Here is a 27,277-nt window from a genome sequence, read left to right as displayed (position 1 = left end):
AAATGTCCGTTTCGTTATGGAATCCCTGTTTGTATTGGAATCAACAACAACCCTGATGTCTATACCAGACATGGAAAACCTTTGGCATACAGGTAACATGTTACAAGCAATACACAGAGTGGGCTATTTAAATTGACTTTATTCTTCTCATGTTGCATGGAGAATAAAGAAAGACTAAAGCACTACAATCAATAGGTTTTCAGAAAGGTCCATCCGAGAGCTTCACTCTTCATCATGTCCTTTCTGTGACAAAGAAGATAAATAAAGGTTGAGAAAATGTCCTTCTGTATTTTCTGAAAAATGTCTTATTAAGTACTGTTCTTCATGTAAATATTTCCATTAACTGTTCCAATAAATCATTTATTAAAACATTTTTGCTTGCCATAGCACAGAAAGTGACCACTGAAACCAAGATATGCTTTTGAAATAATGTTTGTGAACAATATTCCAATTCATATTTGATCCTGTCCTATACAATATATAAAGAATATGTCATGAATAATAGTATGGCTGTTGGACATCAAATACTTACAGAGCTATTGAGGTAGAGGCTGTTGTAATACATGAGGGAATTTACAAATTATAACCAATATAATGAATCTGATTGAAATAACTAACCTGCGAGCCAGCATCACAACTCTTGGCCTCACTCCTCATCCTTTCCTTTCTGTGACAGAGAAGATGGGTGGATTATGAGAACATTGTAATTCTACTGTGTAAAGGAAAACATTTTATACTGCCATTTACTGTGTCCTTAAAATAGATGATGGGAAACTTCAACAGGTATGTGAATTATGGTACACAATGAGCATCATGCTGTCCCATACAGATAGTAAACGTATCTGATTCTCTTTACTGTGTAATAGCCAACACTAAGCTTTTACAAAATGTTTGTCGCAATAACGTCCAATTAAAGCATTCAATAAACAGTCATATTTTTCTCTTCAACTACAGTATTACAGAAATGAGTTACAAATGTTAAAGCTGTTTGCCGCACAGATTCAATGAGCAATCAGAAACGATTCTAGATTTAGCCCCAATTCTAACCCCGATATATCCTCAAAGCAACAGCGTCGAGGGAATTATCGAACCAAGCCAAATTGTATTAGACACATGCGCCGAATACAACAGGTAGACCTGACAGTGAAATGCTTACTTACGAGCCCCTAACCAACAATGCAGTTTAAAAAAGGGAACTCCAATCAAAAATCATTATCAGCTATGTTGGTCCTCGCCTGAGGTATTATTGATATAATTTGTCTATATTTTAAATACAATGATTTAGCCAACATGTTAATGGAAAATAAATCCATGACGCCATTTTGATTATTGGCATTCAATCAAAATGTCCCTTGATCTTGTCCTGTATAGTTTCAGAACACAATAGATGGCAGCAAATGAATAAACATGCATTGTTATCAATTATGAATAACAATATATACAGTTGAAGTCCGAAGTTTACATACACTTCGGTTGGAGTCATTAAAACTTGTTTTTCAATCACTCCACAAATGTCTTGTTAACAAACTATAGTGTTGGCAAGTCAGTTAGGACAGGTACTTTGTGCACGACACAAGTCATTTTTCCAACAATTGTTTACAGACAGATTATTTCACTTATAATTCACTGCATCACAATTCCAGTAGGTCAGAACTTTACATACACTAAGTTGACTGTGCCTTTAAACAGCTTGAAAAATTCCAGAAAATGATGTCATGGCTTCAGTAGCTTCTGATAGGCTAATTGACATAATTTGAGCCAATTGGAGGTGCACCTGTGGATGTAATTCAAGGCCTACCTTCAAACTCTTTGCTTGACATCATGGGAAAATCAAAAGAAATCAGCCAAGACCTCAGAAAAAAATTCTGGTTCATCCTTGGGAGCAATTTCCAAACGCCCGAAGGCACCACGTTCATCTGTACAAACAATAGTACGCAAGTATAAACACCATGGGACCACGCAGCCGTCATACTGCTCAGGAAGGAGATGTGTTCTGTCTCCTAGAGATTAATGTACTTTGTTGCGAAAAGTGCAAATCAATCCCAGAACAACAGCAAAGGACCTTGTGAAGATGGAGGAAACAGGTATAAAAGTATCTTTATCCACAGTAAAATGAATCCTATATCGACATAACCTGAAAGGCCGCTCAGCCACGAAGAAGCCACTGCTCCAAAACCGCCATAGAAAAGCCCGACTACGGTTTGCAACTGCGCATGGGGACAAAGATCGCACTTTTTAGAGAAATGTCCTCTGGTCTGATGAAACAAAAAATAGAACTGTTTGACCGTAATGATCATTGTTATGTTTGGAGGAAAAAGGGGAGGCTTGCAAGCCAAACCCAACCGTGAAGCACGTGGTGGCAGCATCATGTTGCAGGGGTGCTTTACTGCAGGGGGTGCAGGACTGGTGCACTTCACAAAATAGATGCCATCATGAGGGAGGAAAATTATGTGGATATATTGAAGCAACATCTCAAGATATCAGTTAGAAAGTTAAAGCTAGGTCGCAAATGGGTCTTCCAAATGGACAATGAACCCAAGCATACTTCCAAAGTTGTGGCAAAATGGCATAAGGACAACAAAGTCAAGGTATTGGAGTGGCCATCACAAAGCCCGGACCTCAATCCTATAGAACATTTGTGGGCAGAACTGAAAAATTGTGTGTGAGCAAGGAGGCCTACAAATCTGACTCGGTTACTCCAGCTCTGTCAGAAGGAATGGGCCAAAATTCACCCAACTTATTGTGGGAAGCTTGTGGAAGGCTACCCGAAACATTTGACCTAAGTTAAACATTGTAAAGGCAATGCTACCAAATACTAATTGAGTGTATGTAAATGTCTGACCCACTGGGTGTAATGAAAGAAATACACGCTGAAATAAATAATTCTCTCTACTATTATTCTGACATTTCAAGTTCTTAAAATCAAGTGGTGATCCTAACTGACCTAAGACAGGGACTTTTACTAGGATTAAATGTCAGGAATTGTGAAAAACTGAGTTTAAATGTATTTGGCTAAGGTGTATGTAAACCTCCGACTTCAACTGTATATAATGATAATATGAATAGCAAGTTGATTAAATATGCCTTAATGGTTTTCAAAGTTGAGGCTTTTTCATCTACAGTGCCTTCCAAAATTATTCATACCCCTTCGATTTCTTCACATGTTATTGTGTCACAGTGGGATTAAATTAGATTTTTGTCAACAATCTACTCAAAATGCTCTGATGTCAAAGTGAAGAAAACAACTTTTTTTAAAGATTAATACAAATTGGATAGCTAAATTATAGTCGCTGCATAAATATTCAGCCCCTTTGTTTAGGCAAGCCTAAATAAATTCAGGAGTAAAATTTGTCTTAACAAATCACATGGACGTTTTTTTTATGACTAATCCTTCCTCTATTCCTCTATCCCCCGTAAGGTCCCTAAGTCAAGTATTGAATTTCAAGCACAGATTTAACTACAAAGACCATGGAGCTTTTAGCTTTTTTCATAAAGAAGGGCAGTGATTGGTAATGGGTAACAATAACAAATCAGACATTGAATATCTCTTTAAGCATGGTCAAGTTAATATTTTTTGCCATGGATTATGTATTAAACCACCCATACACATCAAAGATGCAGTCGTCCTTCTGAACTGAGCTGCAGGACAGGAATGAAACTGCTCAGGGGTGTCCCCATTTGGCCATCTGTGTTTAAAAAAAACTGAGGATGGATCAACAACATTGTAGTGAATCCACAATAATGACTTAAAAGAAAAATACAAATATACAGAATAAAATTTATTCTACAAAAAAACACAGCAAAGGAATATACTTTTTTTCCCAAATGTAAAGCCTTATGATTGGGGCAAATACAACACATCACGGAGTAACTGCCTCCTTTTTTATTTTCAAGCATTGTGGTGGCTGCATTATGGTATGAGTATGCTTGACATCGGCAAATAGTGGGTCATTTTTCAAGATATAAAGAATAAGGGATTGAGCTAAGCACAGGCAAAATCCTAGAGGTAAACCTGCTTTTTTGACTTAAATAGTCTTGAACATGTATGGCAAGACTTTAAAATAGCTGTCTAGCCTTGATCCTCAACATCTTGACAGAACTTGAATAATTATAAACAGAATAACAGAATAATGGGCTAATATTGCACAACCCAGGTGTGTAAAGCTCTTAAATACTTACGCAAGAAGACTGTCAGCTGTAATCGCTACCAAATATTTATTGACTCAGGGAGCTGAACACTTACATTTCTATTCATCTTTGACATTACAGAGCATGTGTAGATTGTATGTGTATTTTGTTTAGATTGTTGACAGAAAATTACAGTTGTATTTATTTTACTTCCACTTTGTAACACAATAAACTGTGAAGAAATCCAAGGGGTATGAATACTTCTGCAAGGACATGACAGAACAAGGGAAGTCTGCAAATTATCCTTTAGGATTCTTGATAAAGTAACTTTACTGACCTTGGAGCCAGCATCACGACTCTTGGCTCTCATCTTATTGACCTGAGACTCAGCAATATCAGCCCTCTCTTCTGCCTCATCCAGTTCATGCTGAATCTTACGGAACTTGCCCAAATTGGAATTGGCTTGTTCCTCCTGTGAAAATTTTTAAATACGATTTAAATTTCTAGCAAATAAAACAATTAGAAAATGATGCATCAGTTGGATGAAACACAGATGCATCAGTTGGATGATAGAAGGTTACTTACAGCCTCCTCTGAAGTTCTCTTGTAGGATTTGACCTTCAGCTGCAGTTTGTCCACCAGGTCCTGCAGGCGGCTCAAATTCTTACGGTCTTCCTCAGTCTGCACACAAAAAGAAGGGAATAAATAGTAATGCTGTAGATACAGTGCCTTGCGAAAGTATTCGGCCCCCTTGAACTTTGCGACCTTTTGCCACATTTCAGGCTTCAAACATAAAGATATAAAACTGTATTTTTTGTGAGGAATCAACAACAAGTGGGACACAATCATGAAGTGGAACGACATTTATTGGATATTTCAAACTTTTTTAACAAATCAAAAACTGAAAAATTGGGCGTGCAAAATTATTCAGCCCCTTTACTTTCAGTGCAGCAAACTCTCTCCAGAAGTTCAGTGAGGATCTCTGAATGATCCAATGTTGACCTAAATGACTAATGATGATAAATACAATCCACCTGTGTGTAATCAAGTCTCCGTATAAATGCACCTGCACTCTGATAGTCTCAGAGGTCCGTTAAAAGTGCAGAGAGCATCATGAAGAACAAGGAACACACCAGGCAGGTCCGAGATACTGCTGTGAAGAAGTTTAAAGCCGGATTTGGATACAAAAAGATTTCCCAAGCTTTAAACATCCCAAGGAGCACTGTGCAAGCGATAATATTGAAATGGAAGGAGTATCAGACCACTGCAAATCTACCAAGACCTGGCCGTCCATCTAAACCTTCAGCTCATACAAGGAGAAGACTGATCAGAGATGCAGCCAAGAGGCCCATGATCACTCTGGATGAACTGCAGAGATCTACAGCTGAGGTGGGAGACTCAATCAGTCGTATATTGCACAAATCTGGCCTTTATGGAAGAGTGGCAAGAAGAAAGCCATTTCTTAAAGATATCCATAAAAAGTGTCGTTTAAAGTTTGCCACAAGCCACCTGGGAGACACACCAAACATGTGGAAGAAGGTGCTCTGGTCAGATGAAACCAAAATTGATATTTTTGGCAACAATGCAAAATGTTATGTTTGGCGTAAAAGCAACACAGCTGAACACACCATCCCCACTGTCAAACATGGTGGTGGCAGCATCATGGTTTGGGCCTGCTTTTCTTCAGCAGGGACAGGGAAGATGGTTAAAATTGATGGGAAGATGGATGGAGCCAAATACAGGACCATTCTGGAAGAAAACCTGATGGAGTCTGCAAAAGACCTGAGACTGGGACGGAGATTTGTCTTCCAAAAAGACAATGATCCAAAACATAAAGCAAAATCTACAATGGAATGGTTCAAAAATAAACATATCCAAGTGTTAGAATGGCCAAGTCAAAGTCCAGACCTGAATCCAATCGAGAATCTGTGGAAAGAACTGAAAACTGCTGTTCACAAATGCTCTCCATCCAACCTCACTGAGCTCGAGCTGTTTTGCAATTTCAGTCTCTCGATGTGCAAAACTGATAGAGACATACCCCAAGCGACTTACAGCTGTAATCGCAGCAAAAGGTGGCGCTACAAAGTATTAACTTAAGGGGGCTGAATAATTTTGCACGCCCAATTTTTCAGTTTTTGATTTGTTAAAAAAGTTTGAAATATCCAATAAATGTCGTTCCACTTCATGATTGTGTCCCACTTGTTGTTGATTCTTCACAAAAAAATACAGTTTTATATCTTTATGTTTGAAGCCTGAAATGTGGCAAAAGGTCGCAAAGTTCAAGGGGGCCGAATACTTTCGCAAGGCACTGTATATCTTACATTTCATTCTGAGCATGTTAATGCAATTGTGTCAAATTAAAGTATATAATGTACCTGGTATGTGAGCTCCTTGACGCGTCTCTCATATTTACGGACTCCTTTCACAGAATCACTGCTCCTCCTTTGCTCTAGTTCCACTTCAGTCTCTAGCTCTCTCACCTAGAAAGATATGATCGATGTTAACACAACATTTACATTTATTTTGATAGTAACCACTACTTTTAATTTTATAACTACAAATATGACTATAAATATGAATTGTGAAGTTGAATTAATAGAAGAGAATGCCGCTTAGACACTTACTCTGGCCTCCAGCTTCTGGATCTGCTTCTTGCCACCCTTCATGGCGATTTGTTCAGCTTCATCCAGGCGGTGCTGCAGGTCCTTGATGGTCTGCTCCATGTTCTTTTTCATGCGCTCCAGGTGAGCACTGGTGTCCTGCTCCTTCTTCAGCTCTTCTGCCATCATGGCAGCATCAGTAATGGCCTTCTTGGCCTTTTCCTCAGCATTTCTACACTCCTGCACAGCCTCCTCCACTTCATTCTGAAGCTGGGATGTGTCGCTCTCTAGCTTCTTCTTCTGGCTCAGTAGGCTGGTGTTCTACACACATATATATATATATATGACAAATGATGTTTATATTACCTATACGTACCTCAAGTAGCAGACATTTAAAGATGGAATCAGTAGTAGGGGAAACAGTGGCACTGTCCGTCCAAGCTGCTCCAGCTTGTTTTGTTTTGTTGACAAAGCAGAGGTGAGGAGCGTTGCACAACATGGTACAGTACATTTTCTGCTGTATTATCGTGCTTGCAATGACGTCCAAAGGGAAAAAAGTGTTTTTCATTTGCAGTAACTACTTTGTTGTTGTAATATCGCAAACAGGCGTGTCAGTTTCACCATTAAGGATTCCATCGTTAAGGAGAACACAAATTGTTATGTATTACTGACTTACCTGTGAGTGGAGCAGCTGAACTCTCTCACTAACATCCAGCAGTTCCTGCTCAGCCAGTTTGCGGCCTCTCTCAGTCTGCTCCACCAGGGCTCTCAGCTCATCCAGTTCAGCCTGCATCAGGTTGTTCCGTCTCTCCACAATGGCAATGTTCTCCTTCAGGTCATCATTGCTACGAAGAGCATCATCCAACTGCAGTTGAGAATCCTGTAGAAAGAATCAATGATTTGACTATATTTATGTGTATTGTTTCACAGTGTGGTTTTTCTTTTTCTGAATGCACAAGCAATGTTTTTAATTCAGTGGTGTGGAAGTAATACCTTCAGATGGGAATGGAGACCCTTAAGTTGCTTCTGGGCCTCTGATGCCTGCCTGTTGGCCTGGCTGAGCTGGATCTCCATCTCATTGAGATCTCCCTCCATCTTCTTCTTCAGCCTGAGAGCTTCATTCCTGCTGCGAGTCTCTGACTCCAGGGAGCTTTGCAGGGTATCCACAACTCTCTGCTGGTTCCTCTTATTCATCTCCATTTCCTCATCCTTCTCTACCAGCTTCCGTTCAATGTCAGCTTTCACCTGATTGAACTCCAGCTGAGCTCTCAGGATCTTCCCTTCCTCATGCTCTAGGGAGGCCTATGAGAACACAGCCACCCATTGTTTGTAAAATCTTAATTAAATGTTGGTACTTTCACTATCTGTAAATGTTATCTATTCTCACCTCAGCTTCCTCTAGAGCAGACTGTATCTCAGACTTCTCCTGCTCCAGCTGTTTACGGATCTTCTCCAGTTCATGGATGCTCTTTCCTCCTTCACCAAGCTGCTCAGTCAGGTCAGAAATTTCCTCTGTGGAAAAATATAGTTGTACATCAGAATCTTTTCTCTATAACATATTGATATTTTATTGACTAAGTTTTATAGGCTATTAATTCTTATGCTCTGACCTTGGAGGTTCTTGTTCTCCCTCTTCATGGTCTCAAGATGATCCAGAGACTCCTCATAAGAGTTCTTGAGTTTGAAGAGCTCAGTGCTGAGAGATCTGGCCTCTTTCTGGGAGCTCTCCAGCTCAGTCTGAGACTCCTCAAACTTCTGCTTCCACTCAGCTAGGACCTGAAAGTCATACAGGTGTTTTAAGTGGTTTGAATACAGTGTATGATTAAGATAAAATATATGTGGAAGGACCACGAGAGGGCAGGCTCGGCTCACGGATAGTAGCCCAACAAGGCATGGGAGACATGGTAACCAGAAGCAATTAAGCACAGCTGACGGTACTAATGACATATTCTCCTTCCCCTATAAGAGAGAGTATGGAACCAGCAGAGAGGGGGGAAAAACTATCTCTGGAAGGTTGTCAGCCGACGACATAGCCCAAACGATTTAATTTGATTGCTTTTCTGATTTTGGTGACCAGGTTGCCTGCTGCTAGCTAGGCATAATGCTATGCTAGGCTATCGATAAACTTACACAAATGCTTGTCTTGCTTTGGCTTTAAAGCATAATTTCAAAATCTGAGATGACAGGGTGATTAACAAAAGGCTAAGCTGTGTTTCACTATATTTCATGAATATTAATATTTTCTAGAAAATATTTTTTGTCCGTTTTTTGTCCGTTGCGTTATGCTAATTACTGTAGTTGATGTCAACGCTCCCGGATCCGGGATGGGTAGTTACAAGAAATAAGCTAAGAGCGGCTGCTCACGCCATCTTACCTCGTCTCTCCAAGGAGGATGATATTGAGGCCTTCCTCATGACCTTCGAAAGGACGGCCACCTTGGAAGAGTGGCCGCCCACAGAATGGGCGAGCGCATTAGACCCTCTTTTTACCAGGGTGGCTCAGGAAGCCTATTTTGACCTGGATTCCTGCGAAGCTGCGGACTATGGGTGACTAAAAACCGAGATCCTGTCCCGGTTCCAGTTGACTGCCAGAGGTAGGGCCGTAAAGTTCCATCAATGGACCTATACAGCTGATCAACCCGCCCGTGCCCAGATCTTCGCATTAATACGACTGACGAAACAGTGGATAGAACCTAGAAAGGGAGTAGGACATTTAATAGAGACCCTCGTAGTGGACAAGATATTGAGGGAATTACCCAGTGACTTAAAAAGGGTTGTGGGGCAAGCCAACCCGTTGTCAGCTGACGACATAGCCCAGGCGGTGGAAACATCGGTCTACAGGGGAGTTGTTAAAAAGTGACAAGGAAGAATGGAAGGATTCTTCCAATCCCTTACCACGACTCACCCCGACGCGTCCGCCATCGAAACGTCCAAACCCCCTCTGGAGGTGGGAGAAGTCAGCCACCACACAGCAGGGTCGGTGTTATAAATGTCAGTGTCCCGACCATTATGCCCCACAATGTCCTAGCAAGGACGAGCCCATGGTCACGGAGTCATCACTGCCTACCCCCACACATCCTGTTTTGAGGGGGCAGGATCAACACTGTTGGTTAGCAGAAATAGCCCCAGAGATTCCGGTTCGAGTCGAAGGACAAGATGTGGTAGCCATTCTCGACTCGGGAAGTATGGTTACGTTAGTAGAGGAGCGGATGGTGACCTCCGCAACACTGCTACCAGACAAAGTAGCCGTATCCTGTATCCATGGAGACACCCACTATTACCCCACTGTGAATCTGCCTATTCTCACTCCAAAAGGAAGGTGTACAGTCAGGGCAGGGAAAGTGCCCCAGCTGAAGGTGCCATTATTGATCGGGAGAGACTGTCCCCTATATAAGGAGCTTTGGCAGATGACGTTATGCACGGGAAGAAGGGGGACAGGAAAGAAGAGAAAATCCAAGCCCGAGGTAGTAGTCCTAGAAGGAGACATAGCCGCATCCTCGTCCTCTGCAGCAGAGGAAGAAATAGCGACCCAACGTTTACGACAGATATTCCAGGAAACCACCGATGAAGACACCTGTGAAGGGTTATACACAACGCAGGAAGGAAGGAGCAACCAGGCACTAAGGGATATATTTTAAGCTCCATTCGAGGAGGGAACCTGGAAGGGATTCTCCTCGGTCACCCCTGATGGGGATGGGGAACAACCTCCACATCCCTCTACCGAGGTCGACCTGCCCCAGGAATTAAAGGGACAGTTCGGCACCTCGCAGCATAGAAACCCAGACCTAAGGGAGGCCATGAGGAAGGTGAAGGTGATCGACGGGGGGAACGTCGACGGATCAGGTGAGCCCCCTCTTCCTTACTATGCAATCAGGCGGGGTCTCTTATACTGGGTCGTACGATGAAGGGGGGGAAACCAGGAATTACTAATGGTGCCTAGACCATACAGGGATACAGTTCTACAGTTAGCCCATTCCCACGTCCTAGGAGGACACCTGGCACGAGACAAGACTATTGACAGAATCATGCAGAGATTCTATTGGTCCCGGGTCACCCGGGATGTGGCCAGGTATTGTAGGACGTGTGATCAATGTCAATGTACAGCCTCCATGGCCACACCTACGTAACCCTTTGATTCCTCTCCCCCTTTGAACGCATAGCTATGGACCTCGTAGGACCCCTCCCAAAATCCGGCAGAGGACACGAGTACATCCTAGTGGTTATAGATTACGCTACCAAGTTTCCGGAGGCCATACCCCTGCGTAACATGTTGTCAATGGGAATTGCCAAGGAGTTATTCATGATGTTCTCTCGTGTGGGCCTCCCCAAGACGATCTTAACCGATCAGGGAACCCCGTTTATGTCCCGGTTGATGAAGGACTTGTGTCGGTTATATCAGGTTCAACAGATATGTACAAGCATATTCCACCCTCAAACAGACGGGTTGTGTGAACGCTTGAACAAATCGATTAATAGCATGTTGAGAAGAGTGGTGTCCCGAGACGGGAAAAACTGGGACATGCTTCTCCCACACTTAATGTTTGCCCTGCGAGAAGTACCCCAGGCATCCACTGGATTCTCTCCGTTTGAATTGCTCTATGGCAGACCCTGTCGAGGGATCCTCGACTTAGCCAAGGAGACCTAGGAGACCCAACCATGCCCCTTTCGATCCACAATATAACATATTACCCTGATGAGAGACCGCCTGTCAGCAGTGTGGCCCATAGTCAAGGAGCATATGGAGAAGGCACAAAGGACCCAAGGCCGGGCCTATGATAAGTCTGCGACTCCCCGTGAGTTCACTGTGGGAGAGAAAGTGATGGTGCTCGTGCCCACGGCCGAACATCATTTGCTGGCGCAGTGGAGGGGGCCCTACGAGGTAATGAAAAGGGTCTCACCGTTCAATTACCTCATCAAGCAACCTGACAGGAGGAAGAAGGTCCAACTCTATCACATAAACCTGTTGAAGACGTACCATGGACGAGAGGAGGAGGTGGCTTTGATGGCCCTGGCTTCCAGGTTAAGAGAGCAGGTGTTAAGAAGCGTTGTTTGGCGGGTTATGTTTCAGAGGATGCATGACTCTACCGTCGCCTCTCCTGAGCCCATTGGGGAGTTGCAGCCATGAGACAAGATCGCAATTGGATAACACAAAATTGGGGAGAAAAGGGGGGTAAAAATATAAATGTGCAGTACATAAAATCTGCAGCACAACAAAAATGTCCCTATTAATGACCTCCATCTCATCTGATCCATACTACTAATCATCTATTTTCTGTGATAAAGGTTTTTATAGATTAAATAGTATTTATTTAATATATTTTCATAGTCCCTTATTCATTATGATTAATTTGCATGTACCCCTTTAAGAGCTTCAAGCAAATCCATGCTATAAATATTTGGTTTCTCTCTGTAAATTAAGTATTTAGATTAAAATTGGTTTGGGTGAGAGTAGAACAGTTTTTCTGCATTGTAAAGGTGCAACCACAGATACAAAACTATACTCTGCCTATTTCTATGGCAGAGGCTTTGATACACAGCTAAGCATAATCAAACTTGCCTGTGCTAATGGTTTCTCACAAGGCGAAGTAAAATGATACAAATGACTTTGAAATTCAAGTGGATTCAATTGCGATTTTTTGGTTGTTTTTTTTGTTGTAATTGGCCTAAACACAATGCCCCGTACTGTCAAAGTGGAATTATATTTCACAAAATTTGTACAAATTCATTAGAAATTAAAAGCTGTCTTGGGTCAATAAGTATTCAACCCTTTGTTATGGCAAGCCTAAATAAGTTCAGGAGTAAAAATGTGCATAACAAGTCACATAATAAGTTGCATGGAATCACCCTGTGTGCAATAATAGTGTTTAACAGGATTTTTTATCACTACCTCATCTTTTTACCCCACACATACAATTATATGTAAGGTCCCTCGGTGCAGCAGTCAATTTCAATCCGATTCAACCACAAAGACTAGGGAAGTTTTCCAATGCCTCGCAAAGAAGGGCACCCATTGGTAGATGGTTACAAATACAAAAAGCAGACATCGAATATCTCTTTGAGCATGGTGAAGTTATTCACGTGTATCAATACACCCAGTCACTACAAAGATACAGACATCCTTCCTAACGCAGTTGCCTGAGAGGAAGGAAACCGCTAAGGGATTTCACCATGAGGCCAATGGTGACTTTAAAACAGTTAGAGTTTAACGGCTGTGATAGGAGAAAACTGACAATGGATCAACAACATTGTACTTACTCCACAATACTAACTTATTTGGCAGAGTGAAAAGAAGGAAGCCTGTACAGAATAAAACACTCCAAAACATGCATCCTGTTTGCAACAAGGCAGTAAAGTAATACTGTAATAAATGTGGCAAAGCAATTCACTTTTTTTCCTGAAGTGTTATGTTTAGGGCAAATCCAATAGAACACATTACTGAGTACCACTCTCCATATTTTCAAGCAAAGTGCTGGCTGCATCATGTTATGGATATGGTTGTAATCATTAAGGACTGGGGGGTTTTGGGGGGATAAAAATGAATTGGAACTAAGCACAGACAAAATCCTAGAGGAAGATGAATTCTCCTTTCAGCAGGCTAATAAAACACAAAGCCAAATCTACAGTGGAGTTGCTTACCAAGAAGACAGTGAATGTTCCAGAGTGGCCGAGTTACAGTTTTGACTTAAATCAACTTGAAAATCTATAGCAAGACCTGAAAATGGTTGTCTCACAATGATCAACAACGAATTGACAGCGCTTGAAGAATTTTAAAACACTAATGGGCAAATGTTGCACTATCCAGGTGTGGAAAGCTCTTAGACTTACCCAGAAAGACTCACAGCTGTAATCCCTGCCAAAGGTACTTCCACAAGGTATTGACTCAAGGGTCTAAATACTTATTTAAAGGAGATATTACTGTATTTCATTTTCAATACATTTGCAAAGATTTCTGGAAACATGTTTTCACTTTGTTATTAGACAGTGGGGTGAATAAGGCACAACAACACCTCTTCAACCTTATGAGGCTGAAGAAATGTGTCTTGGCCCCTAAGAATCTCAATTTTTGTTACAGATGCACAATTGAGAGGATCCTGTCAGTCTGTTTCACTGCCTGGTATTAGCAACTGCACCTCTCGCAGGGCTTTCCAGAGGGTGGTGCGGTCTGCCCAACGCATCACCTGTGGCACACTACCTGACCAGGACACCTACAGCACCCGATGTCATAGGAAGGCCAAACAGATAATCCAGGATATCAACCACCCAAGCCACGGCCTGTTCACCCCGCTATCATCCAGAAGGCGAGGTCAGTACAGGTGCATCATAGCTGGGACAGAGAGACTGAAAAACTGCTTCTATCTCAAGGCCATCAGATTATTAAATTGCCATCACTAACCGGCTACCACCTGGTTACTCAACCCTGCACCTTAGAGGCTGCTGCCCTAAAGTATATACATGCACATGGAATCACTGGTCACTTTAATGATGGAACACTAGTCACTTTAATATTGTTTATATACTGCTTTACTCATTCATATGTATATACTGTATTCTTTTCTACTGTATTTTAGTCAATGCCACTCCTACATTGCTCGTCCTAATATTTATATATTAATTCCATAATTTTACTTTTAGATTTGTATGTATTATTGTGAATTGTTAGATATTTCTGCACTGTTGGAGCTAGGAACACGAGGATGTCGCTATACCTGCAATAACATCTGCTAAATATGTGTATGTGACCAATGAAATTTGATTTGATTTGACATTTTCACTTTGTTATTATGGGGTATTGTGTGTAGATGGGTGATTTTTAAAATATTTTTTATTTATTCCTTTTGAATTCAGGCTGTAACACAACTAAATGTGGAGTACATCAAGTGGTATGAATACTTTCTGGAAGCACCACCAAGTCAAAATTCCATGTGCATTCCAAAGGACACGTTTATAAGTGAGTGTTCCAAAAATTTACCATTTGAAAACCACTGCACCAGGCTAACTGCCGCCCCTCATGTACTATAATGAAGGCTAATAGGACTTGTCTATTCCGTACGTGTTTTTCTTACCTTGTCAAAGTTCCTTTGCTTCTTGTCCAGAGAGGCAGCAGCTGCATTAGATCTCTCCACATCCACCATGAGATCTTCAATCTCATTCTGGAGTCTGTGTTTAGTCTTCTCTAGAGATGAACATTTAGCATTTACAGCTTCCACAGCTTCCTCTGCATCCTGCAGACGCTGAGCCAGCTTCTTCCTAGATTGACATAGATGAGAAACACATTTCTAAACATCTGTCTAATATATAATAGTTGTGTAACAGGTAATCAATGTATTCTTCATCATGTACATTTGTGTATCGCTCTTTCAGCCAAGGTTCAATAGCCTGAAAAGTAAGAGAAAGTAATGAAACATCCTTACTTTGCGTCCTCAAGCTCCTCAGTCTTCTGGATGGCATCAGTTTCATACTTGGTTCTCCACTGAGCCACCTCAGCATTAGCCTTGGACATGCCACGCTGCAGCTCAGACTTGGCCTCCTGCTCCTCCTCATACTGCTCCCTCAACAGATCAGAGTCATGGCGAGCAGACTGCACTGCATGGGCAAGTGCGTTCTTGGCCTGGTAAGGACATTTAAAAAATAATCTGTGATTATGCCTGAAGACGAATGTAGTTAGATAAGAGACACTGCATTCTTTGTATAAATACCTTGACTTCCTCCTCCAATTGTCTCTTTAGGTCTTCAATCTGCTGAACGTTGGACTGCTTACCTCTGGTCAGTTGAGAGACCAGAGAGTCTTTCTCCTCCAACTGTCTAGCAAGTTCACCTGTTTTCATGCAATTCAAATTATTTTAAATTATATTACTTAATCTGGTTATTTATTGTGGCTGTTCATGTGAATGTTCAGATTTTTTGTTAATATACCATTCTCAGTTTGAAGCTTTGCTTTCTGCATGGTAAAATCATTGATGGATCGCTGTCCTTCCTCAGCTTTTGTCCTGTATTCACTCATCTGGTCCTCCAGAGTGCGACACATTTTCTCGAAGTTTGTCTAAAACAGATTTGTTTTTGAAATACAGAACAGCGACAAAAAGCATATATTTTATAGATTGATCAATGGTAACACATACTTTGGACTTCACCATCTGCTCCATGTTGGAGACCACATCATCCAGCTCCAACCTGAGCTCACTCTTCTCTTTCTCCAGCTTCTGCTTCACTCTCTGAAGGTTGTCAATCTGTTCTCCCAGGTCAGCTACACTGTCAGCATTTTTCTTCCTCAGAGTGGCAGCTGTAGCCTCATGCTGCAGGGTAGCCTCTTCAAGGTCTCTGCGCACCTTCTGGAACTCAGCCTCCCTCTTCTTGTTCATCTCAATCTGGGCAGCAGTGGCTCCACCAGCCTCCTCCAGCCTCTCACTGATCTCTTCTAGCTCTCTGGCCAAGTCTGCCCTCTGTTTCTCCACCTTGGCACGGGCAGCTCTTTCAGCCTCCAGCTCTTCCTCTAATTCCTCAATGCGGGCCTGAAATGTTAGGATTTCAAATGTTCTGGTGAGATGAGAACATAAGCATATCTAACAGAAAGATTCCCTTTTCAACAATGCCATTGAAATACCTGCAGCTCCTTCAGTTTCTTCTGAAGCTGGGCACCCAAAGCCTGCTCATCCTCAATCTTGCTGTTGAGTTGACTCATCTCAAAGTCCTTCCTGATAAGTAAATAACACATTTGAGCACTTTCTGTAAAATAACTATTCATGATATTTTGTGGGTTTGTGGGATCTTACTTCTTCATTCTCTCCTCCAGCTGCTGCTTGTCATTCTCCAGGTCCATTAGGCTCTCCTGGGTCAACTTTAAATCTCCCTCCAGCTTTCTCTTGGCTCTCTCAAGGTCCATTCTCACCTTCTTCTCTTGCTCCAGAGACCCTTCAAGCTAATAAAGGATATATTAAACAACATTCGGAGTCAGCAATTTACTGTAGCGTATTTTTAGGATATTGCTAATTTTGTTGTACTTTTTGTGAATTACTATTTGATACTCACATCATCAACTTGCTGTTCCAGTTTGGCTTTGGCCTTGGTCAGCGTGTTGACTTTGTCCTCCTCACTCTGCAGGTCATCCAGCGTTTGTTGATGAGCCTCTTGCAGAGCCTTCTTCTCCTTGGTCAGCTTGGCAATGATTTCGTCCAGAGCTGCCATCTCCTCAGTAAGGTTTTTAACCTTCGGAAACAGAACAGTGTCATTACACTTTTATCCAAACCACTTATTTGGAATTTTAACATCACAAGAATAAAGATAAACCATTACCTTGTTCTCTGTGGCATGCTTTTCCTTCTCCACTTTAGCCAGAGTGAGCTCCAGATCATCAATGTCCTTCTTGAGTTCTGAACACTCATCCTCCAGCTTCCTCTTCTTAGCAGTTAGCTCTGAATTCATCTCCTCCTCATCCTCCAGTCGTTCTGTCAGCTCTTTTGCTTTGGCCTCAAGCTGGATTTTGCTTTTGATCAGACCCTCACATCTCTCTTCAGCATCAACAATAGTGTCTTCTTGCTGTCAAGAAGTATATCAAATTCTCAAATGCTCAGAAGTTTGTTTGGAGGCAAAATATTTGGACACTACAAATGATTGACAAATTCTCCACTGATTGTCCGTATAAATTTAGAAAATAATGTCTCTTTCTCTCTGTTTTTCCATTTCTCTTGTTAGCTCTTAGCTTAAACCTAACTAGTAAGGCCATTTTGACCCAATATGTGACTGCAGCAAAGTAACTGTAGTGCAGTTAATGTTACTCACAGTTTGGACAGCGAGCTGCAGGTCGTTCTTCTCTTGGAGAAGGGAGACCATCTTCTCTTCCAGCTCCTTTCTACGAGCTTCAGATTTAGCATAAGCCTCTTTAAGCTTCAGGAATTCTTCCTTCATGTTGGCCATCTCCTTCTCAGTCTCTGCTGACTTCAGCAGAGGTTTGATCTTGAAGTACAGCTTCATCCAGGGCCAATTCTTGACACCCATGAAGGCACGAATGTTCCATTGGATCACAAGCAAGGCATCCCTGCAACATTATTTATAAAATATGGTTAATACAACTGTTCCTCACCCCTAACATATCCTCTGCAAAAGTTTAATCTAATATAATTTCTACCTGCGGTCAACCATTTTCTGGAACTCAATTCTAGCAAGTAGACCACGTGATCTGGCCTGGAATGCAGTGATGATAAGAGCGAGACGATCGTCTCTCATCTCCTCAAGTAGGCCCAGGAGACCAGCCTTGAAGAACACCTAATGATACACAAAGGCCATACTGTGGTGCTTAGATCTTCTTGTATTTGGTAGGATTGTATTTTTCTAAATCATCTGAATGTGGTGTACCCCAGATTTACAAAACTTGGCAGTCATGTTTAGATTGCTTGCAGTCATGTTTAGATTGCTTGCATGTTTAGATTGATTTCTTGCTTCTGTAAGGAAATGGCACAAGTTGACCACCATTTTTCCTGTTATCAGCATAAGTTTTTATAACTTCAGACCCAGCATGTTGACCAAGAGTTACTACATTTTAAGGTCTTTAAAAATAGAAAGTCCATCTCAAACGGTTTGGCCACTATGCTTTTAATTGCTTTCTGTAGATCTGAATCTACTACATTTTGGACATATACCAAGTATAAATGTGTATTTCTTGACTTGACCCATTTGCCCTACAGACAGATGACATGAGGTAAGAATGAACAGTTATATATTAGCAGTTATTTTAAGAGGCATTGTTCAGGTTGGCTGGATGGTGGTGCATTGGTAGTATACTGCTTAGACCCCGTAATTACTGCTACTTTTCCATCCTGCAATTTATGCTGCTTTCATTACCAAGTGGGAGGTGTGAATTTACCAGTTGTGAAGTCATAAATACCAGCAGGTGGATGCATTCACGTGATTTGAACTCGATGAGAAACAGCGAGTGGTTAATGGCCAACAAGCTGCGTAATCCATAAACTAAAAGTAAAGCTATCATGCTCGTTTAAAAAAAGTATGGTTTTCAACATATTAATAGATTTATTTTTATAAATAATGTTTTGTCTGATAGTGCTGTTTGAGGTCATTTCCCAGTTGGATGGGCATTCAAGTGGACATTTCTGGGTCATATTTCTGAGTCGTATTTCTGAGTCGTATGTGGTAAATTCCCACTTCCTACTTGGTTACGAACGCACCATTAGATAATTTACCTTCGTGTGTCCTAATCTGTACTGGGTGTGGTCAATATCCAAAGAGCCCAACAGTTTTTCTGATGCCTTCATGTTGTCCATGAACTGACCCTCAGGGATAGCATTTGGATTGAGGATGCGGTATCTGAATTTAAATCAGAAAGCAATTATCTTTAACAATGGAACACCTGAATAGGTAAACAGTTGAATTTATTTAGGAAAGGAAATGAATAATTATTTTTGCCTTTGTTTGAAGTCAGCATACAGGATTCTGTTGGGGAAGCCCTTTCTGCAGATCCTGATGCCTTCCAGCACACCGTTACAGCGCAGCTGGTGCATGACCAGAGGATTCTCCATGGCCCCAGGAGTCTTGGTCTCATTGGGGATGATGCAACGCACAAAGTGGGGGTGAGTAGACCTCAAGTTGGTCATGAGTTTACCCAAGTTCTCCTGTCAGTATGACAAATGTAGAATTTTCCATCAGTGAATGAGTCTCCAAGTACCTCACGAGCCACCATAGCATTTAATGCTAACATGCCAATCCATCTCAAGAATAGTGCAAACATAATACATTTGTTAGTTAGAAATATATTGATTTAAGTTCAGATTTACCCTGTGCAATGCAGACACAGTCTGGAAGGAAGAGCCTTTCTTCTTTTTTCCTCCAGCCGCTTTTTCTTCAGGTGCTGTATGATAATGAAATAACTATTTAAATATATTATTATTACTACTATCATATACTGTGGATTGTTATTTATTTGAGTGTGTTGTAGTCTTTGCTGATATCAACACATAGTACCTCCTTCTGCACCAGCATAGTTTGCAAACAGGTTTGCCAGGAACTTAAGACTTGACTTCTGGAACAGTCCGACCACAGTCTCATTCAGGGGGTCCTTGTTCTTCACCAGCCAGTTACCAATGTTGTAGTCAACAATGCCAGCATAGTGAACCATGGAGAAATGGGCCTCTGGTTTACCCTTAACAATCCTAGGCTTCTGGAAGCATGCATTTTTGCCCAGATGCGTATCATACAGCTTAGCTTTGAATGTATTATCACTGGCCTTAGGGAACATGCACTCCTCTTCAAGGATGGACATGATACCCATGGGCTAGTGGAAGGAATGAATGAAAATTAATTCATGTTAAGAGCAAAGCATTGTGAATAAATATCAGAATAATTTGTCATTGAAGCACATTTATGAAGACCGTCCCTGTTTGAAATCTCAAAGATTACTTAGGATACATCATATAAACTACTGCACAACTGAAGATACCAACCCTTTCAATGAGGTCAATGCAGGCAGCCAAGTCCATGCCAAAGTCAATGAACTCCCAGACGATGCCCTCTTTCTTATACTCTTCCTGCTCCAGCACAAACATGTGGTGGTTGAAGAACTGCTGCAGCTTCTCATTAGTGAAGTTGATGCACAGCTGCTCAAAGGTGTTGAACTGAAATAGAAGTTCACAGTTACTTTATTTTGTCAGCTGTAATGTTATAGATGAATTGTTTCGTGTCCTTTTTATCAAATTTACATCAAACACTCACCTCAAAGATCTCAAAGCCAGCAATGTCCAGTACACCAATGTAGTGCTGACGAGCGTTCTTAGTGTCCAGAGTAAGGTTTATTCTTATCACCATCCAAAGGAACATGTTCTCATAAATTTTCTTTGCCAGTGCACCAATAGAGTAGTACACCTACAAAATATTGAGAAAAGAAAATACCGAAACATAGCCTCAACATAAACACATAGGGACAGTTTCCTAGACATAGATTAGATTAAATATGATTTTTTTTTGTAAAACCTTTATTTAACTAGGCCAGTCAGTTAAGAACACATTATTACAATGATGGTCTTCACCGGGAAGACGCTGTGCCAATTGTATGCCGCTCTATGGGACTCCCAATCATGGCCGGTTGTGATACAGCCTGGATTTGAACAAGGGTGTCAGTAGTGACGCCTCAAGCACTGAGATGCAGTGCCTTAGACCGCTGCGCCACTCGGCCTCATTCTGGACTAAAAAGCATGCTCAATCTGGAATTACAGGTATGAACATAGACAATATTTATTTTGAATATTATTTCATTTTTTGGGAGACTCACCTGGTTGACATTCTGACCTTTGGTGACCCACTCATTTCCTACTTTGACCCTTGGGTTACACAGCCCCTTGACCAGGTCAGCAGAGTTCAGACACATCAGATATGCAGCTTTGTCAAGATCTAGAAAGGCAATGTTTTATGATTGGTAGAGGCAATCTAACTGATTTTAGATTTTCAGATTTTTCAGATACTACTGCATAATGAAGTGAGAGGTTTTAAATCCTCAGCTCTCACCCTCAGTGCCATCTGCCTCTGCTTGCTCCTCCCGCTGTTTATTCTTGAACTTCATGTTGCCGTAGTGCATGATTGCACCAACCAGCTTATACATGCCATTCTTCTCCTCTTGGGAGAAGCCCAGCACATCAAAGGCATCCTAGTCCCAAATGAAAGGTAATTGTTTTGCATTGCAGAAGGGGTTGGAATATTATTGCATATACAGTATATAGATATATTACTCACATCAGTAGCCATTAGCTCATCTGAATCATTAATGGAAGTTACAGCAATCTCTCCTTGGGAGATGAAGGCATAGTCATAGGGATTGCTTGTGATGAGTAGCATCTCTGAAAAGAATTCAACAGCTCAGTTTAATGTGTGTTCATGCTGTGGTATAGGTCATAACATAATATACTCAGTATTTGGATAGGTGTGAATTAGAAAATTGGCATTGTTTTAAAAACAAGTAATATTATAAATAGCCAGGACTACAAATTTGGCATCATCAAGTTTGGAAAAACTTCAGCTGGAAATTGTTTTGTGTGCATTGAATATTTGTGTTTTGTGCTTAATAAGCATTTAAATGAGTTTTGCAGTGGGGAGAAAAGGGGTAACACACTGCCTGGGCTGGCTGTGCTGCGTCATAAGAATTTAATTGGATTTCAGAATTGACCTCAACCCTATTCAGTTTGATGTTTTAATACTCACCCAGAAGTTCTGGTTTCTGTTGGGACAGGATCTGATAGAAGATGTGATAGTCTCTCTCAGCCTTGAGCTGGAAAGTGACACGTGACTTCTCCAGAAGATCTGATCAGTATGGAAAGTGCTTTTGATATGAATGTTTCCTGTCAAATAGATCTGTTCAAGCCTGGGCAAATTGAGTGTTGTACTCACAAGTCTCAATGTCAGCAGATGAAAGCTTCCCAGTGACTCCAAAATGAATTCGGATGAATTTACCCTGTAAGTTATTGTCAAAGCAGAAATTAATAATCACATTAGATCAGAGTTCAAGTAGTATTTGTTTTCTTTTTGAATACCTTAAGTGCACATGATTGAGCTTGCATGGTGTAATGGAACTGATGGAATAGTCCTACAAGTTTAAATTCCACCTATCTGGTTCTCTAGGCAAACTCAATACTGAAAGTATTTAAAAGAAAACAAATACTGTTGCACACATACAGTCCCAAAAGATTAGCTGATGAACCTGAGGAAGTTTAGCTGACGTCATGACATCTACTAATTATATCCTAATCAAATTCAGATTATAATAACATTCAAACACAGACAATAACAGATAAGATGACCATGTATGATAAGATTTGAATGATATTTGACAAACAAACAAGACCAAACTTACGAATCGGGAGGAGTTGTCATTCCTGATGGTCTTGGCATTACCAAAAGCCTCCAGGGCAGGATTGGCCTGGATGATTTGATCCTCCAGGGTCCCCTACAACCCAACAACCACACAGTGTTAAAATGCTGCAATAAAGATCTTTATGAACTAAAACATTTTTTTCATCAACATATGCTCATTCAACCATGAAGAATGTTGCTGGTGTGGAAAATTATGCAGTTTTAGAGTTTCAAAGTAAATATTCTGCAATTCTATACATTTTGCCATGACAATCAATGGGGGCCACATGCCATGACAATTTGGGAATTTTAGGTTCTCCCTGACTGTAGTTTTTATTTGAGTGATTGTTAGTTCTCAAAGATGATCATATTGAAAAATATTATGCTCCATTATCTTTTCTCAATACTTTATATCTGGTTTTAGTCATTTAAGTCTACACTGAAAACAATCCCCAATTATTATTATTAAAAATGAATATAAAATAAAAAATGTTTTGTGTGGGACATGATTTAGCAGTAGCGGTATTCCACATTTGCATTCTATTTGACCTTTTTTTCTTCTGATACACTTTTCTTTCCACTAACAGCAGCAATGCTGGCGAAGTACTGGATGACTCTCTTGGTGTTAACAGTCTTTCCAGCACCGGATTCTCCACTGGAATTGAAAATACAAATGTTAATGTCTCAGGATTTATCTGAATTTTAAATAGCCTCAAATCAAATCAGCATTGGGTTGATGTACTTACGTGATAAGGACAGACTGATTTTCCCTGTCTGTTGAAAGAAAACAGACAGTAAATTTGTCATTTTCCCAAATGTAATTTTTCATGTTAATGTAAATGAAAGTTGTATTTTACCTGACAACATGTACTGGTAAGCATTGTCAGAAATGGAGAAGATGTGAGGTGGGGCTTCACTCCTCTTCTTGCCTCTGTATGCATTGACAACAGACTGATCGTACACTGGCAGCCACTTGTATGGGTTGACAGTGACACAGAACAGTCCTGAGTAGGTCTGTGGAAGACAAGGGGATGCATATTTAGTTTAATTCATTTGAATGAATGATTGATTTAATGGAGATATTAGCAGACAGGTCATTACTTACGTAGATCATCCAGGCTGCGTAACGCTCTTTGAGGTTAAACAGCACAGCGGGCTCGTGCAGGAAGGTGAACATCGCCATGTCCTCAATTTTATCAAACTTTGGCGGGTTCTGGGGGTGGACATCATCCTCCTTCACAGTAACAGTCTGAAAGAATAGCAAGTTCAACTTTTTTGTTACATTTTAAGGTGTAGAGACAAATCCTAACTTGAGATTGATTACACACAGTGTTGAATTTTTGCAAATTATACATTTACATGTAATGCCTGATTTGCATGAAAGTTAAAGATCTCATGTTATGATTCGGCTTTTTCATTTTCTCTTGTGAGAAAAAATGTAATTTTAAAAAGCACATAACTCAATTCAGTTTATAACTAATAGTTCATCAATCATGGAGTTACCGTAGTGGTAGTTATCGTCGTGATTTTCCAGAAATGTTCTTCACCAAAATATTTACCTTTCCAAACTCAGTATCAGCGGTGACTTTAGCCCCATCTCTGCTGGTGATTATGGCCTTGACGTATTCTACCTCAGGGTCAGGCACATAGCACTCTCTCTTTATGTCAAAGGGTCTAGTCTGGCATTCCATACGCTCCTTGTCAGATTTACGCAGAAAGGAAGCTGCGACGCCAAACTCTGCCATCAAACTGTCCCCCATTCTTAATTCTGTAAAGGCAGGAACAGAGCATTGAATACGTACAGTATGTACATATTACATACATTACAGTTAAAGGTTTGAGTTAATGAAGTCCCAAACTCTGCCATCAACGCATCCCCCATTCTTAAATCTATACAGGTATGTGTGTATATATAATTGTTAGGTTCAATTATCAGTCACATGTATTTATAAAGCCCTTTTTACATCAGCCGATGTCACAAAGTGCTATACAGAAACCCAGCCAAAAAACCCAAACAGCAAGCAATGCATATGTAGAAGCAGATGTAGCATAACTTCCCGATTTACATGTGGCTGTCCTCTCACTGTTGCCATGTTGTGTTGTATGCCAGGATTATCATGATAAATGTTTCTCAAACTTAAGAAAGAACAACCATTTAGATCTTCATACTTTACAGTATTTTTTACAATATCAACCATATTTTGATAGTTTGACATTTTATTCTGTAAATGACAAAGGGAACCGTGCATATTGTGGTAATAATCTAATATCAGTGTAAAGCACTAATATTAAAGAATATTAAATACATCAACAACTTTAGGGCACCAGGGCTGTATTTCAATTCTCTGGTACCATTTTTGGAATGCATAATGTAAATCAAACATTTGATCCCAAACATTTTCCACCAAAGACCTAAGTTAATTGGAAAATTGTATACTAGTATCACTACTGTATGTATACAGGTGTACTGTATATGAGTAATATATTGTATCATAGCATAATGGTCATGGCAGAACAATAGAACTTTAAAATATAAGCCTAAAATAGACATGAGGGTCAAGGCAGAACAGCAGTAGGCTACCAGATTTAGAGTCAGATTAATAAGAGTTTATCTGAACAATGTCAAGGTTAGCCAACCAATAGCACATTGTAAATAAACAAAATCATGTGACTTTCACAGCAGGCCAAAAGTAGCTACGTCCACTGTAGCTGATATTTACCGCGTGTGTTAGTGATGAAACCAATTACTTTACAGGAGAGATATATTATACAGTATATACAGATGTAGGATCTTAATTTCACCTCTATTGTCACAGACCGCAAAATAATCCTGTAGCAACAGGAGTTTAATGATTAGTCCATAATGTTGCTTGTTCAGTGGTTAGGCTGTTAGCTGGCCAAATGTAGGCTACATGAAAGTACTGTTTATATAACCGTCTGTTCGTGTGAGTTTTCAGTTAAATTATATAAATCACGAAGATCATCTGCATTTCGTGCATTGCAGGAAAACTCATCAACAAAAGTCTGTACATCTGTGAAGGTTGACTAGATTGATGTGTTCAGACACCAACATGTTTGCATTACAAATGTGGCAAGCTGTTATACTTTTCATGAAACACATTTGAAGACTTCACTCAAACCATTAGGAGGCATCTTGTAGAACCAATTTTTTTTTACAAGATTATGATTCTTACCAGTTGTTGGTTATCCTTTTGGATACGTTTTGATGGAAATAATTTATACTGAAAAGGAAATAGACATACAAATACAAATATCAGTCAACTGACCAGCTATGTGTGGTTATGACTATTGTTAGGTCGTATAATGATTATCTTTGCCCTCCTCAGCAGACTGCCTCTATATGCTTACCTTCAGGATGTCCTGTGTCCTTGTGTCTCACCCTGGTCTGTCTCCCCCTGGTATCCATCACTCTTTATAAAGAGTGTTACTCAGCCGTATATGGAGATGGGCTATGTCATGACATAAATTAGACTGCTTATTTCAAAAGATCTGTATTTGGGGCTAGAGGTGTATACCTCTTTGACCTATCAGGCTCGTTGTAACAGGCTATTCCAGGGTGGACAGAGGATGCATTGAAAGCATTACCCATGTTGTTTTACTTCTGAGTTTGTTATTGTGAGGTAGTTTGGATCGACAATAGCAAGCAGCAGGTCTTTACAGTACCATTAGTCCCAAAATGAGGAAAAATAAGTTAAAATATCCTAATTTAATTTCATAACCTGTATTCAGCTGGTCATTTACATTTGTATGGATTTTAATGGTGTGTAATTGGATGTACAGCATAATGCAGTTAGATGATCATTGACCTACTTAATCACATATTATTTATTCATCAGAGATGTTTGGAATAAGTTTGACTCCTCTAATGTTCACTGAAGGTGAGCATAGAGAATCTCAAGGACATTCGCGCAGTCATAGAGACGTGATTACATTTCCTCAGCACTTTCCTCTTGAAAAAGTTATAATAACCTGTGTAATCTAATGGGTTAAGAGTAACCTGTGTAGGATGCTTAATAAGGACTTGAGCCAAGGGGCATACGGGCTTTGATTTGTAGTAACACTCTCTTAAAGGTCGAGATAGCTGTCAATGCATTAGTGTAAAGCTGTCTACAAGCCGTCAACAAGGTGATAATAAGTAGTTGTCATCGCCAGAGAGAGTTCCCCTCCTTAAAGACCTCTGCAGGGGACATAGGTGCCTTACAACTTAACACCTTGGGTCTCCTTTCAGCAGTGATGTTAACTAATCAGCTTCCAGAGCTGAAAATATCACATGCTACTCAATGACACTGTTAAGGGTCGAATTCCCAGCTGTCGTGGGTGTGTGTTAATATGTGAGTGGAGGGGAAACATTTGTAGATTTCAATTTTTAAAAACACCTGCATGAACCTACACTCCAGTGAAGCGAAAACTTTACATTTTTGGATTTGGGATAAAATCTTTAAAATGATGCGACAGTACAGAATGTAAACTTCTATTTAAGGGTATTTTCATACATATCTATTTTACCGTTTAGAAATTAAATCACTTTATGTATCTAGTCCCCGCATTGGTCATAAGTATTTGGACAAATTCACTTATATGTTTATTATAGTAGTCAAGGTTTTGTATTTGGTCCCATATTCGATCCCATATTCCTAGCACGCAATGACTACATCATGCTTGTAAATATAAAACTTGTATGCATTT

General features: G+C 40.5%; 1 protein-coding gene across 1 annotated transcript; it reads right to left on the bottom strand.

Moving 5' to 3' along the window:
* Positions 1 to 121: 121 nt before the first annotated feature.
* Positions 122 to 25,982, bottom strand: LOC139367064 (myosin-7-like). Its single transcript, XM_071105037.1, has 40 exons — positions 25,940 to 25,982; positions 25,765 to 25,812; positions 24,130 to 24,338; positions 23,676 to 23,819; positions 23,428 to 23,584; positions 23,317 to 23,344; positions 23,120 to 23,225; positions 22,572 to 22,664; positions 22,109 to 22,172; positions 21,923 to 22,021; positions 21,458 to 21,561; positions 21,233 to 21,371; positions 21,000 to 21,118; positions 20,444 to 20,593; positions 20,176 to 20,346; positions 19,697 to 20,006; positions 19,510 to 19,583; positions 19,142 to 19,347; positions 18,919 to 19,042; positions 17,850 to 17,986; positions 17,504 to 17,759; positions 17,018 to 17,260; positions 16,754 to 16,930; positions 16,498 to 16,643; positions 16,329 to 16,419; positions 15,847 to 16,236; positions 15,641 to 15,767; positions 15,424 to 15,542; positions 15,139 to 15,335; positions 14,791 to 14,974; positions 8,339 to 8,504; positions 8,116 to 8,240; positions 7,722 to 8,030; positions 7,405 to 7,608; positions 6,753 to 7,049; positions 6,504 to 6,608; positions 4,714 to 4,809; positions 4,466 to 4,600; positions 619 to 667; positions 122 to 243 (listed from the first exon to the last, which is right to left on the bottom strand). The coding sequence occupies exons 3-39, from the start codon at positions 24,328 to 24,330 to the stop codon at positions 647 to 649; spliced, it is 5,814 nt and encodes a 1,937-aa protein (XP_070961138.1). The 5' UTR covers positions 24,331 to 24,338; positions 25,765 to 25,812; positions 25,940 to 25,982; the 3' UTR covers positions 122 to 243; positions 619 to 646.
* Between the last annotated feature and the right edge of the window lie 1,295 nt (positions 25,983 to 27,277).

This window comes from Oncorhynchus clarkii, chromosome 15, assembly GCF_045791955.1.
Source record: "Oncorhynchus clarkii lewisi isolate Uvic-CL-2024 chromosome 15, UVic_Ocla_1.0, whole genome shotgun sequence".
In the NCBI taxonomy this organism is placed as follows: Eukaryota; Metazoa; Chordata; class Actinopteri; order Salmoniformes; family Salmonidae; genus Oncorhynchus; species Oncorhynchus clarkii.
This window is presented reverse-complemented; position numbering and strand designations above follow the sequence as displayed.

Coding starts and splice junctions, on each gene's coding strand:
- LOC139367064 (XM_071105037.1), bottom strand. CDS start 24,330: ATGGGGGACAGTTTGATGGCAGAGTTTGGCGTCGCAGCTTCCTTTCTG. Junction 19,584..19,696: donor CTATGCTGGTGCAGAAGGAG/GTACTATGTGTT, acceptor ATTATCATACAG/CACCTGAAGAAAAAGCGGCT. Junction 6,609..6,752: donor TCCAGAAGCTGGAGGCCAGA/GTAAGTGTCTAA, acceptor ATATCTTTCTAG/GTGAGAGAGCTAGAGACTGA.